At 35.9% G+C, this 15,273-nt stretch overlaps 1 protein-coding gene across 1 annotated transcript in view; it reads left to right on the top strand.

Annotated features, from left to right (window-relative positions):
- The window catches only part of ROBO2 (roundabout guidance receptor 2), an 872,799-nt gene that overhangs the window by 809,248 nt on the left and 48,278 nt on the right, over positions 1–15,273 (top strand). Inside the window, exons 19-20 of the mRNA XM_052666711.1 lie at positions 9,347–9,389; positions 10,956–11,083. Of these exons, the coding sequence (XP_052522671.1) occupies positions 9,347–9,389; positions 10,956–11,083 (171 nt within the window). The remainder of the gene's footprint in view (positions 1–9,346; positions 9,390–10,955; positions 11,084–15,273) is intronic.

Here is a 15,273-nt window from a genome sequence, read left to right as displayed (position 1 = left end):
ACATGAAGAGAACATGTGCTGATAAACCTACTTAAAAAACATGTTGACCTTACAGCAAAGGTGGCCTGGATTAATTTTGAATGCTTGTTTTAAATTTGTGTTGTGAAAATGCTGGTGTATGAGAAGCTTTAAATGCATTGCTCAGTACCATACTTCATCATTATCATAAAACAGTCTTTATTTTTACATCTTCAGCACATTTAGCATTAAAAAAAAGTGGATAAAAAAATGAAGTGGATTATTCCTTGATCAGAAAGCACTCTGTAGTAGTACAGCTCCATTTATCTGCTCAGATATGAAATAGACTAGACCCTTACAGGAAAGACCAGGAAGAATATTCTGTATCCTTTTTCATTCCCGTGCATTTCCATGTTTTTGAAGCCGTATGCATGGGAAATAAACTGAATTACTTAATCTACAGCTCCATACCTACAACTGGAAGAAAAGAGAGAGATGTATTAGACATAAAAGTGTGATTTAAAATTGCCTTTCACAGAAGTCGTATAAAGTTTTGACTTGGAGGTAGAACACCTCAGGATGCCCTTGCAGTGTGCTCAGTTTTACATCAAATGTGCTGCTCCAGTTACAAATTAATTTTTGAAAATTCATTTGGAAAAATAAATTCACAGAATGATTTTCTTTTTCTCATCCAAATTCTCTATATTCTGTATTGTTCTGTGCTTTAGGGTTCTTATGGATTTTTAGTAAGTCAGATGAATATAGAATTGCCATAAAATATGTTGATCTGAAGCCTAATTTAACGTGAAAAAGCTGTTCTTCAAATATTGGGGTAATTTCTCCTGTAGTACTCATATAATACATGTAAAAACATTTTCTGTTTGAGTAAGATTCACATAGATAAGGACACAGCGTATTTAACGTTGACACTATATGAGACTAAAGTTATGCTAATACTCCACTAATTTACAAGTTGTTACATGCCGGTCAGGAGACACAAGTGCCCTAGGTATCTAAACATCTCTGTCAAAAACCAACGTTCATTTCCTGCTCTTGGCTAGACATTCCTATGCCTTCAAACCTTGGTGTTAGCCATCACCAACCTCCTCCATGTCCTGATTCAACTCACTAAACCAGAAGGAAACTGTTTATAGGTTTTTTTGAGGTTTTTTTTTTTGAGTTTTCAATCCTTCCTAATCTCACCCCTGCTGAATTAGTTTTCAGCTGGCTTATTGAAATGAAGCAGTCCAAGAGGAGATCAAATAAGCACCAACGCCAGCATAGCAAGAGAAGAGAGACACTTTTGTTGACCACAGCTCTTAGACATACTCAATTTCTGTGGATCCTCTCTTTGTGTGACTGCGTGGACTCTATCATTCACAATTTATGCTTTTGGATGAACTGTTTTTTCTTTCCTTTAACAGCCAGAACTTTTATTTTCTGAGAGGTGGTAGAAATTAATAGACTAATATATACCACAGATACTTTTACGTGTGCTGATATTAGTTTATTAGTTTAGTTATTAGATTAGATTCTGAGATTTTTCATATTAAGAGAGAGTGGTACTGTTATTTCTCTTAGGAAGCAATCATATAGGTAACCTTTGTGCACTGACTTAGATTACTCTTTTTTTTGGTGTACAGCATTATTAGCCCTGTGTCTGCACTGGCATTTTATTGGGAGGGTGTTGAGGAAGATGCCTTTTGTACTTTAAAATATGTACCTGTAGTTGATTACAACAGTCATTTTAAACAGTTTGTCTACTGCAACTCCTTCCTTCTCATAGTGTTTGCTGCATCTAAGTGTGATGTGAACATTGCATCATGACATGTTGTTCCCATTATTGGAATTATGACGTTGTGTATGCTTTCAGCAAGGAAAGTTCATAACAGATCATGTTCAAAATTCATCCTAATGTTTACAATTTGGAGAACAGCATGCGCACACTAAAATTGTCTTCAGACTTGACTGTCTAAATCCACTGCTCAACTTTCCAACTGTCATTTCTCATTGGCTGCTGGCTGGCTAATGCTTTAAGCTCAAATGTTATGTCCTGCATATGATATTGTACCACAACTGAGTAAATTCCAGAGGAAACTTGTGCCCTGCTATTAGCGCTTGTTATGGGACTGTGTAACTCATAATGTGTTTGCTTTCTTGTTTTGCAGTTCAGTCCTTCACCTTCACCCCTGCAGGTACTGTCCATTAGTCTGTCTCTTACCTCACCAACACATCATTGCAAACATTACCTATCCAAGTGTTTATAAACGTGTGAGGTATGCAGAATTAAAACCGAACAGAAGGAGAAACACTTCTGCTACCTATCTGTGTTAAAAATGTAGCATTCTTTCTCTCATGATTCCAAAGTGGTATAAAATCTGCCACCATTAATGTCTTTGCCTTGATTCACATGCTTTTTACCCATCTAATTCTTCAAAATAATGAGGTTTTTAAGGTAATTTGCAGGACAAAGTTCCTGAACTAACATAAATAGACAAGAATTAGTCACCTATGATCAGTTTTTGATTTTGAAATTCAAAAAAACTATTTCAGTTATTTCCTAATGTTTAACTGGAGAAACAGAGCTGTTTTGCACTTTATCTGTTAGCTGTTTTCCTTGCCTTGAGGTGTTCAGATCTGCAGGATATCTAATGATTAACCTATGCACATTTAATTTTTGAAGTTGAAGCATTTGCTTTTTTCTGTCTACCCAATTCAAAGCTGGTATCCTTGTTTTCATATCTTTAGTAAACATAGCATATGGTAGACCATTATCGTAAGTGTGATTAAAGATATGTGAAAAGTGAATGAAGTGAGTCTGAAACAGCATGTTGAAGACAGCTTAGTCAACATATGGACAGCCTAGAAAAATTCAGTATTCAAATAATAGTAATAATTAATACAAATAATTAGCTTTTACCCTCATACTTAAGTTTCAGTGTCATAAACATACAAATAATTGTATTAAAGTTTAAAAGCCTGAATAAATTTCAGCATTTTCCAGCAGAAATTTCTAAGAGGTTTTGTGCTTAGCATGGGTCCTAAGTTGCATTTGCCAAAGCAGTCTTTTCTGATACCTCTGCCATCCATATGATAGAGGACAGTCTTAATTACATTGTTGAACTGGTTGTCATGTTCTGCTATCTGCTTTCTACTTCTTGCTGATATAAACCACAGTTCAAGTGCTTGGCTTAAGCAGAAAAAAGCAAATGACTGCTGAGGCATATGAGCAAAGATGATAATGTGTGCACCAGGGACCCATGACATTGATAGGGAGAGCTGTCCTAAGGAGCTCTACGGACTCAGGAATTACTCCTTCTGGCTTCTTGGTATGTTTGTCCATGTCAGAACAAGTTCTGGTACAACACATCCTACCGTAAAATCTTTACTTGTATTTTTATTGAGAGCATAGGATATTTTTTCAAAAAATGAAATAATACATTTTAAAATGTGGTTCTATGACCATGCAATTGTTGACTGACTGTAACTGGTAATTTTTTTTCCATTTTCTTTGTAGCTGACACTGGCACAAACTACAATCACATTAGTGCCACTTCTGGTATACATGATTCAGTGCAATTGGTAGGATATGCTATCCTGAATAGCTAGGATATGTCAGAGTCCCTGCTAAAAACTTGTGGTTTTAAAAATAGTTTTGACATCTCATGGACTTTACAGAACTATTAATAATACAGAGTTCTGTTGCCTGATATGTAATCATTTAGAGAAACTGAGAACCTAGATCATCAAGTAAGCAAGTACAAACAGTGGACATAGTCCATGGTTTTTATGTTTAGAGCTAGAGTTCTCTAAGAAGCATCTTTAGTTCTCATATGTTTGGTAATCTCATGTAGACAAACATATCTATGCTTGTGGAGGTTTGCTGACATTCAGTGGCATGTTTTTTCCTTCAAAATTATGATTCGTAAGCTCTGAATTGGCTTCAGATCTAAATAGTTAGTGGTATGTAGTATTTAGAATCTTATTAGAAATGGCTGTTGATAAAGTTTTACTGAAGATGAGTTAAACTGAATATACACAGATTCTGGAAAGTGCACACTTTTCTTCCAAATATCTGCATTAAATTCTTGTAGAAAGATGCAGTATACAGAGTTGACTGTATAATAAGATAGTTGAAAGTATTAGCAGAACATAATTTAGACATCTACTCTATTTCATGTTATTTTCTGAGCAATAAATATTTTATCCATTATACATGATGTAGTATTTTTCTTTGTGTTTTTTGTTTGTTTGTTTTTTGTTTGTTTTTTCAGTTTTACTTGCATACATAGAGCTGGTTAAATTTTCAAAACTAGTTGCTAAAAAGTCTGTTTTGAGCAGATATAATTACTTGCCAAAATCATTCTATCTGATCACTTTCAGAGTAAAGGTCATTCACGAGAACACTGTTGCTTGCGTTCTATTGTTAGATTCCTAGGTGGTACAATTTCTTCTATCAGACTAAATTAGTATTGCATTCTGCATAGAAACAGAGCGAACAGAAAATATCACATTATTGTTAAAGATTTGTGCCAGAGAAAAATAATTGATTGAGTTAAATTCATTATGCTTTCTGTCTTTGTAAAGATTTTCATAAACACTGATTGATTGCTCGGATGGTCACAAGCAAAATTTGAAACTGAAAACCATAGCTACATTTTTTACTTATTTTCAATTGAGCTGATTCCAGTAGTTATTCAGTCACAGTTCTTTAAATCACTAGTCCTCCACTTCCTTTTCATCCATCATGGCTCCCCAGGCATTGGTAGTATCAGTGCTGCAAAACATATTATTTTCATCAGATAAGTGTTTTGCTTACCTGGTTAGTAGCAGTGTCATGATCTGCAGCTGTGCAATAAGTATACCTTTTTGGGACCATGACAGGCTGCCAACAAAAATAAATCTTGCACAGAGACAATAAACACAAATATTACCCCTTCTAAGTGATCTCTTTTGTGATACATTTTCAGGCCTGTGGTCTGATTTTGGAGTCATTCTGCATGGAGCCAGGAGTGGGAACTCTGTAATCCTTTTGGGTGCCTTCCAAGTTGGAATATTCTGTGATTCTGTAACATAAAGAATGAATTGATATTACTTTTATAAGTATCTGTAAAAGCTAAAATGACTACTAAACTGATTTTTATTTTTATTTTTATGGTTACGTTTTGCTCAGATTGTTGGATATAAACATGCACTGTATTTACCATATGCAAGAAAAGCTAGGTGTAACAAAAAAGTCTTTTGACTACTTCTAGTACAATACAAAAATTTTTTAGTCCCATATTACAGTGACAGAACAGAACTTGTTTATGTAGCAGTGGAAACTGCGATTCTCCTTTCACATTTTGGTATATAGACTTATACAACAAAGGCACAGAATCACTTTGTAGAAATAAGAGAGATTTCATTTATCTGCTTATCTTTCCTATGGCTTCAAACTCATTGTTGTGCCAGTAACTGCTCACTTGAATACTCAGGTGTTTTCAAGATTGTCTAGGCCATCAGTCATGCAAGAAAAGTCAATATGTGTTTTCATTTATGAGTAGGTAAGCTTATTTAGTGACTAGTGCTCCTTGGGATTAAAGATTTCATGAAACCAAGTAAACAAAAACAAATTAAAAATAGATAATTAAAGAATTATAGAATGCTACACATTTTATGCTTAACTCCTGAAGCTGTTAAATGAGGATAAGTTGTTTGACAGAATTGTCCAAAGGTAGGCAGAAGATTTGATGGAATTTTTATATGCTGATTATCTGTTCTGAGTTAATGCTTATTAAAAAAGGATTAATCTACATTCATATTTGAGGAACAGCTTATCAGGAAAAGGAATAAGACTTGGCTGGCAACATTAAAGTTTTCATTTGTGGTAGGAAAATGTGGCCTTCTAGAGATAGGCGTACATAAAGCTTTCTAAAGCTTTCTTGCCTCAAAATGTCAACTTACTGTATATTCATATTTTTCCAGTCCTAGCAGGCACGAAGATTAAGTTTAACCTTGTCAGATAATATTAGTAAATAGTATGAGCATCTCCTTATATATTTAATAAAAGGCATATAAAAAACTCTTTAACATATGCCATTCTTCATAGAAATATATACAATATAATTTCTTTAAATATTTATGCATTTAAAATGTGCTTTGGATTATCTTCCTGCTTTCTTGCAGTCCTTCAAGTATAAGCTAGTGGGGATTCCTTCAAAATCTCTCTATGCAGAGGTTGTTTTTTTATCTTCTTTTGAAAACCAATCTCATCCCTTCAGGTCTGTGTCCTTTTTCAGAACATATATCAGATGCAAAGAATGCTGAAAGAATTTTGTGCTTCCTCAGTGATAAAAAAAGCAAGAGAGATGGGTGGGTCAGTGATAGGGACATCCTTCCTTTTCTCCTCTTACATTGCCCCTTGAAATTACTCTGCATCTTTTTAAAGTGGAGACAGGATGAATAAAGCCAGCTGCCTGTGTGTTTTATTTTTACAGTGACATCTACATGTCTGCATTGCATTAAATATGCTCCTATTCAGGCATTTAGACTTGCTTTGTAATTGCAGAAATCAAACTGCAGGCAAAAATGCTGACAAAATGTATGGCAGGAATGATAAACATAGTGCTTATTTTGGCAGCCTGACCATGTCTTCTGTTTTTTAGCTGTCTTTTCTTTCACAATATTGATGCTAAAAGAAAGACATCTTCTCTATCTTCCCTCAGCCCATTTATGGAAGTCATCTGGAATATCATTTTTTTTTTTTTCTATGACATCCTGATGATATCTCCTCACTTATTCCAATTTTGGCTAGCTTAATTGATATTCCAGAGCCTTTACAACCAAGAGTAGAAACCACAATGCTCTCTTGTTTCTTTTCTGATTAAGTTTACAACCAAAACTGTGCTGGTTTGCGAGGAGTAGGTTAAATGAAAGCACCTGTATTCCTTCCCAGTTCCATACATATTGCATAAGCCAGGCACGATCTTCCCTACCAAACTGGGTCACTGCAATACAAGCTCTTCTGAAGACAGTGTTTATGTTGGGAGGGCATAAGATTGTTTAATGTAGAAAGAAACCCGAAATGGTTGCTACCATTAGGATGCATAGGTAGCAGAAAAGAGAGTAAATGCTTGGATACCTGTCTCTTCTCAGCAAGCTTGTATACAGCAGCCATTCCACAGCAATTATAGCTCTACAGCAAAGGTTGCGATCATCTTCTTGATATTTTTTTCCTAGTATGCCTTCAAGTTCTCTTGCATCACTGAGTAGAAAATAGAATGTGTCTGGCAAACACTGCTGTGATTTCCTACTAGCTCCTCAATTTTATCTTTCTTTTATAGAGGTAGACTACCAATACAAATATTTTTGAGACCATAAGTATGGATTTTTTTCCCATATGACTTACATAGATAAAATATCACACGTATATGCTATACAGTTGGTGACAATAATACTTTAATGCAATTTCTGGTAGTCTGTCATTGAAACAAGACCATTAATCCCAGGAGATTTTTCAGAAAATATGTTGCAGTGTAATTCCCTTAAAATTGTAAACCTTATTTACAAAGGTTGTTAGTGAATACACCTTTGTTTCTTGTCCCTATTTGTTGTTGCTTTGACAGTTGAAGAAGGTTGTAGTATTAAATGAGAAGGGGAGAAGGAGTAAGGACACAGAACCTCTACTGAAGTGCTAATGTATTTTGACCAACATAGCTTGCAACATAGCTGGTCAGTACCACCTCTTCATATATTCACACATGATATCCAAAACACTTCAGATTATTCACACTGAAGCAACGAGTGACGCAGTCACTTGACAGCCTGTTAAAAGCAACATGAATGAAAGTGGCATCAGCTCTAAAGTTAATTAGCTGCAGTGTTTTTAACGTCTCATTTTTCAAAGCAGACTTTAATACTTCCCATACTTGCATTTTGATTTTCTTTTCATTAATTGATTTGATTACATCCTTTCAAAATTCAGCTATTAACCATTTTGATGTGACATATGACTGCAGTGATTTTCTGATATTGGTAATACTCTGTTCTGCGGTGAAGTATAATTAATCACCCTACCCAAGCGCTCTTCAGCAAGGCTTCCAAAGGGGTTACTTTTGTCTCCTTTGCTCAATGTATGCTGTGAAATTACCCTAGGAATTAATGAAGAGACAAGTATTCTCTAAGGTATCAGAAGTATTTCATCAGTGGATTTGTGTCATTGCTAATTTTTTATTAATCACAGTATTTCTATTGGATTTAGTAGTTTGATCAGGTTAGAAACATTTATAATGGAAGGCATAAACTTGAACTGGTGGTTTGATCTAATATTTGGAAAACGCTACAAATATTCAGGAATTTGTAATTTAATGATGAAGATGTTTGTCTTAGAAAGTTAGATTGTATTTCCAATATTGGACCTTAATTTTAAATTAAGTTGTTCATAGACTAATCCATTCCTCTCTGAAATTCTAACTGTCATCTTGTTAGAGCTGTGAGGATGCAAATGTCCAGGACATTGATATACTTTAATTGTCAGCCCTACCTATACCCAACAATACATAATGCAATATTGCCACGGACAACCACAGTCATTTCTGAACTTTGATTCAAAATATTTGCCAGTGCTTCAAAAAGGACCGTGTAATCCTGTCAATTAGCATCTCAGTAATGTGAGTTTACCTATATCACTCTTGAATGTAATCCTGTTAATAAGGTAGATAAGAAATGAACTGTTTCTTGATACCTATGAATGGGGCTACAGTGTATCCTTTGCATCCACAGTGGCAAGACTGAAAACATCTCTTCTCTGTAATACTGGCGTGTATGCACTTACGTGTGTGTGCTAGTTCTTACATGTGCTGCTGATGGAAATCCTGCAGCTTTATGCTTCCCCCCCTACACACATCCCTTCAGCTGTAATAGAGCTGCCACTTCTTTGTATTTATCGTAGGAAATGGCGTATTTGTGTGGTGACATGATATTACTGCATTACAACATGATGTTATTAACTCACTGGTGCAGTGTCATTATGTACCGAAGCAAAAGCATGCCAAGAAAACAATTTCATCACATGGCACAGTCTTGCACTGCAAAGTCATATGAAACGGCCTGTGGTAAATGCAGGATTTTTTTCCTTGAGTGGCTGGCTTGCCTTGCAAGCTACAGGACAAATTGATGTGAATCAATACTGTAAGTCAAATCCTAAATAAACTGTAATCCTAATGTGCTTTTTATCCTTTTCTTATAATATCTGTACTTTCTTATGTGATGATGTCAAGAGGCCTCCAATCTTGGACACTGAGCAATTTGAATTGATGCTTATAACTAATTGATTTCTCCCTGTCTTATATGTGTGTGTGTGTGTGTGTGTGTATTTGTTTGTTTTGTTTTTCCAACCAAAATACAGTGACGTTCCAAAGAGGAGATGGAGGACTAATGAGCAATGGAAGGTATGTTTCTCTGCATAAAGGTCTTTCCATCACATATATTTCTAAAATTAGGAATCTGAAAATTCTGCAGGTAATGCACTTGAGTAAACAATCATTTGCAAGACCGACAATTACAGAAAGAGTTAAGTAGCTTACTACAAGATTTAATGATCTATCTGTTGTGCACTTTGGAGGAATCAAGCCCAGATGTTTCATATCTCCCAGATGCCCTGAAAGAAATGCGTAGTAAATATCACAAGGAATGTGTTCATTTGTTACCAAGATGTTTATTGCATTAATTAGACATTAGCAAATGAAGTTGCTGTTGTTTAAGACTCCTTATTGGCTACCCCTAAATTGCTGTGAGTGAACAATTACACTTAATCGATCACAAAATAAATGATTCATGGATGATGAATAGGCTGTAGATTGACAGGACTAGATTCCACAACTTTGGCTACTCAATTGAAATTGATAAAAGCTGATAACAGACCCATATATCCTCATCTATTTTCCCTTTGCCGATATGGAGATTGTAATTAGGCTGCGGTAATAACTTCCAATCTCCTATTTAATCAATATTTTAGCAAAAAGAGATAAGGCCTAATGAGAGTTAGTGGATATGGCAAGAAAGCTGCTGGGTCTTCTTATTGCTGTTTCCATAGAAACTTATGTTTCTCTTAGGGATTGTACCAGACAGGGGCCTATCAGAAATAAAGTACAATGATTATAGGTGTTGCTCCAACTTCATGAGTGCATTAATAATCTAGAATAGCATCAAGACTATGGGTGATTTTGCTTGAGGGCTGGGGGCATTTACATGACATGATTTATTTTCCTTGTTAAATACAAATACAAACAATCCACATGCCTTGCTAAATTCCAGGCTGTTTATCCTAGGGTGAGAGAGACACAGTGCCTTATGGCCTGAGTTTATGTTCTCTTTCAACATGCTTACTGTTTAATACTGCTTGCAAAGCTTGAAATTATAGTGATATAAAAACCATGCAGTAGTGGCAGATAAAGATAGCTGGGACTTTCCATTAATCCTACTCAAACCTCTTCGCCTCTAAACCATACAAGAGTGCTTAAAGAAAGAGTTACCAGCCTGTAGATGACAGGCGTGCATTTGGGATGCAAGGGAAAGAAGAAATAGTAGCCCAAAGTCCTGGAAATGGCTGATATGGAGCAATCAGTTTGAGTGATTGTTCCCTTGAGGTGGTAATTTATCATTCGGCCTTGGTTTCAGATCCCATGATGGTACTGCCTAACCCCCATTTCACACAGACAACGGAGTTCATTTGGATTCTGGCAGAATCACGACTGATGCCTAGTCCCAATTCTGCTGACAAAGTTGATTTGTATATATCCTTAATTAACTGCTCAAGGTCTTTATATCATCAAAGACTACACAATTTTAATTTGAAATAGATTAAAGTCTCCTAAACTGTTTCCTTCACTCAATGATAGGAAGAAAGTTATGTAGCATCTTCAATTGCTATTATATCCAGAGTTGTCTCACAGATATTTTAATTTTGTTTGTATGTGTATATGTATGTATATCTTTTTTTTTTTATTCTTCTTCAGTCGACCAGGTTTGTTGAATGCAAGTGACCCCAGTTATCCTTGGCTTGCAGACTCTTGGCCTGCCACAAGTCTGCCAGTTAACAACAGCTCTAGTGGACCCAATGATCTTGCCAATTTCAGTCGTGGAGGTAGGTTTCATTTTATTGTCACCATATAGTATAAAATTGGATTTTTCTTTGTTATCACCTAGATAAAGACTGTGTAATATTTTCGTACTGTTATAGTTCTTTCTATATTTGACTAAAGATTTTATTTACACTTGGCTTTAAATTGTCTATTTTACTGTGTCTCTTTCTGTTTCTTTAAAACATATTTACCCCACACTGGTAAGACAGGGTCTGAGAATCATTTCAAGAGAAACAGACGGGTTCCCTTTTGCATGGACACGAGCAATCTGCTGTGTAGAACACTGTAGTCAGGGACAGAGAACATCTGTAAGATCTGAGAGAAACTTGGGGAACCCAGGAAGAATGTTCCTCCCATGTTCCTCCAGCACTGTTGCTGTAACCTTGCCCATCCCCTTCCTGTTGTGGGACTGCTCTCAGTCTCAACCATAATCAATCAAGAAAGCCTCACAGGTGTTTAGAAATTTCCCTTCTTATTGGAGGAAAGAACACATGAAACAAACTATTTAGATTTGGGGGCAGTTATTTCCATTTTTAATTGTAGGAGGCTCTTCATGAAAGAAGGCAATAATTTGTAATTGTGATGGTGAATCTTTAGAGAGATTATTTTCTTTCAAGCATTTTACTCAAATGGGAATTTCAGGATGAACTATTGTGATTTTAAAATGTCAAAATAATTTTCATATCTCCTTCTTGGTTTCTGTGATGTTATAACAACTTATTCTCTATAGTGGTGTTCAGGGGAAGACTGAAATTAAAAAAAAAAAAAAAAAAAAAAAGTTAAAAACCAAACGAGTATATAAGTGTTTTTAACACATATAAAAATCAGTTCAACTTTGTATGTCAAAATACATTAAAATGCAAAGAAATTATATCAAACTATCAAACTGATAAACTGATAAATGTGAAAAGAACATAATTTTGAGTTGTATCAAAATCTGCCTCTGAAAATAATCTCTCACTTTAGTTACAAATTCCTATGCAAAACTCTATGGTTTGACTGCTTTGATTTCAAATTATATTAAAACATTCAGGGTTTATTTAAAACTTTAAAACTCTTGTCTTACAAAAATATTATAAAGTAAACAAGTGTCTGACAATATTTATAAAATAACTGAATATCTGCCAGCTTCTTTGTTGTGAATTTCTTGAAAATAAAGCTCTTTGGTACTTTTCCATCTTTTAATGAGATCACATAATGCAGAAGAATTATCAGTTTGTATTTGGCTCTGTAAGACTTAATTTGGAAGTATGTTTTAAGACTTTGGGCTTGAGGGTGGGTGAGGCATAGCTTCCAAATTTGTCCAGGAAATGCAACAGTTGGAATTTCAGGAGCTTACTTATACCCATGATCTTTTCAGTCCAAATCATACTTTTATTCTGGGGGTTTGGGGCTCACTTAGTCCTATCTATTTCAGCACTTGAGTTTGGATGCTTTCTGCATTAAAGATGGATCAGAAGTCAGATATCTTTTAGTGCAAATTAATGTAGTTGTGTCTAGCATAGATAGAACTTGAGTGTCTTTGGGTTAAAGGTCTGGATTAGTATTAGAGGTCTGTAAGAATTTTGAAAATGGTAAGGTGGCAATGACTCTGGAGCAGAAACTGAGGAAGGCTGTCACAGTATTGTCTTTAAAAATGAAATCTGCATTATATGCTAGATATGCAGTGGAGAGCAAATCTGTGAGTGGTAAGCAGAGGTTAGGTTTGGAATCACAGAAGACCACAAAATAGTATTGAGACAACAGGAAAGATATTCCCTCAGAAAGTATGTCAGAACATTTGAAATTATTGTGAGAGTTACAAAGAAAAATGGATATTAGAGAGCTTTTGGAATGGTCTAGTGGGAAATGTCCAGTGGGAAACGAATGTCCATCTTCAGTCTGAACTATAGAGTGCTTTTTCTTCTGTGGGGGGGGTAGAGAGGGGATTTTAACAATTTGTATAAATACTTGAAGGGAGGGAGCCTTGCTATTTTCTGTGGTGTCCAATGCTAGGAGGAGACAGTGACCACAAATACTAACACACAAGTGATTCCACGAAAGCATCAGGAAGCATAATTTTGCAGTACAGGTGACTGAGTGCTGACACAGGTTGCCCAGAGACATTGTGGAGACTCCATCCTTGGAGATCTTCAAAAACCACCTGGACACAGTCCTGGTAATCTGCAATCTGCTCTGGGTGTTCTTGCTTGCACAGGGGTTGGATCAGATGAATTCCAGAAGTCCCTTCCAACCTCAACTATCCCATGATTCTGTGATTCACTATGCTTTGATTAAATCAGTTGTGGAAAGGTCAAGTCTTCGTATTGTGGATGAGTTACATGAAAGATAGGAGTGCACTTGACTCTCACATCTCATGCAGTGTTTGCATATAGATGATTTTGTGATTGTATATTGCCCTAAATACATGCACATACGTGAATTCAACACACTGTATACTTGTAGATAGATAATAATAAACTGGTTTTGAAATATGACTTGTACTGTGCATTAATTATAACTTCTTTTGGCACTTCAAATTTTTCTGCAGATATGTAATATAATTCCTGATTGTTCCCATGTTGTTGTTTCTTGTTTGAAAAAAAATGTACCTCTACAACCAACTTTAATCTTCCTGTAATCTATTTGCTGAGCACTTGTTGCCATATTGATTGGTAATTGGTACTACATTGTTACTCTGAGAATGCAGATGCTAGACTTCATATTAAAACATTCACATACATGCAGTAGAAAATAATTCTCTGATGTAGGTTTTCAACCTAGGGAAAAAAATAAACAGCAATGGGAGGAAGGAAGCTGTGCTATCATATCTTATTGGCAGAAAAATCCTGAGACATTAAGAGACCAATTGTATTCTATCAGGTTGCACAGCACCTGTGTCTGAAACTGGAATGACTCTAAACCCTTCTCTTTTCTTTTTGAGGTCTAAAATACATAGAAACATCTTTGATACCTGAAATGAGATCTGAACGTCCTCACTATAGGAGTATGCATTATATCAATTACTCTCCAGTTGGAATCCAGTTCTGCCATCAGGCTATATAAAGCAAATGGCATATAAATGATACACTATTCTAACAAGTAGATTCTCCTCTCTTTCATTTTAAACGATCAGTTTCACTATCAGATCATGTAAAAAAATGGTCCCTTCTACCTGTAACCTCTCGTCAAAGACTGGAAGGCCCCAATGAGGTCCCTGGAGCCTTCTCTTCTCCAAGCTAAACAAGCCCAACTTCCTCAACCTTCCTTCACAGGAGAGGTGCTCCAGCCCTTTGGTCATCTTCATGGCTCTTCTATGCATCCACTCCAACAATTCCATGTCCTTTCTGTACTGGGCCTGGACACAGTGCTCCAGCTGCAGCCTCACAAAAGGGAGGGAGACAATCCTTTCCCTCTTCCTGTTGGCCACCCCTCTTCTAATGCAGCCTAGGATAGAGTTGGCCTTTCAGGCTGCAAGCATACAATGCTGCCCTATGTCCAGTTTTTCATTCAACATCCCAAGTCCTTCTCAGCAGGGCTGCTCTCAAAGACTATTTCTTCTCCCAGTCTGTATTCATATTTGGGATTGCCTCTACTCAAGTGCAACACTTTGCACTTGGCCTTGTTAAACATCTTTAGATTCTGACATACCCTCTTTTTGAGCGTGTCTGGGTGGCATATCTCCCTACCATTATGTCAACTGCACCACTCAGCTTCAGAATCTAAAAATATTGTAATCAGTGTTTGAAATACTGACCTCTGTAATAGCGAGAGGGGGTTTATCTGCCAAGCTATGGTTCTCTTTGAGACATCATGCCAGTCGTCATTAGATTCTTCACAATTCAGTAGTCTCAACTTCCAACTCCAGTATTTCACCAGAAATGTCACTACAGTCTTCAGTAAGGAGAGAGACTGCCAATGTAACTGATTAAACATACAAATTGCAGTATGTGATAGGATTCAAAAGATGTAGAAAAATCAACAGATATTAGGTAAACATTTTGTACTGTTTTTCAGGTAAATGTGGTGGAGTATTTGAACAAGTTGTACTCCATTATTAAGAATACTTCCCTGTTTTAAGAGGCTGATCACTGAAATCCCTTCAGAATAACAGGGTTTGGTTTTTTTTTTCACATTTCAGGAACAGCTTGTTTTTGTCAGGTTTTTCTTTTGCTGAAAAAGAGAAATATGCTAACTAATGTCAAAAAGAAAA

Source organism: Tympanuchus pallidicinctus, unplaced genomic scaffold (genome assembly GCF_026119805.1).
Source record: "Tympanuchus pallidicinctus isolate F22 unplaced genomic scaffold, pur_lepc_1.0 scaffold10, whole genome shotgun sequence".
NCBI lineage: Eukaryota > Metazoa > Chordata > Aves > Galliformes > Phasianidae > Tympanuchus > Tympanuchus pallidicinctus.
Note: the sequence above shows the minus strand (reverse complement) of the source record. Positions and strands in the feature narration are given on the sequence as shown.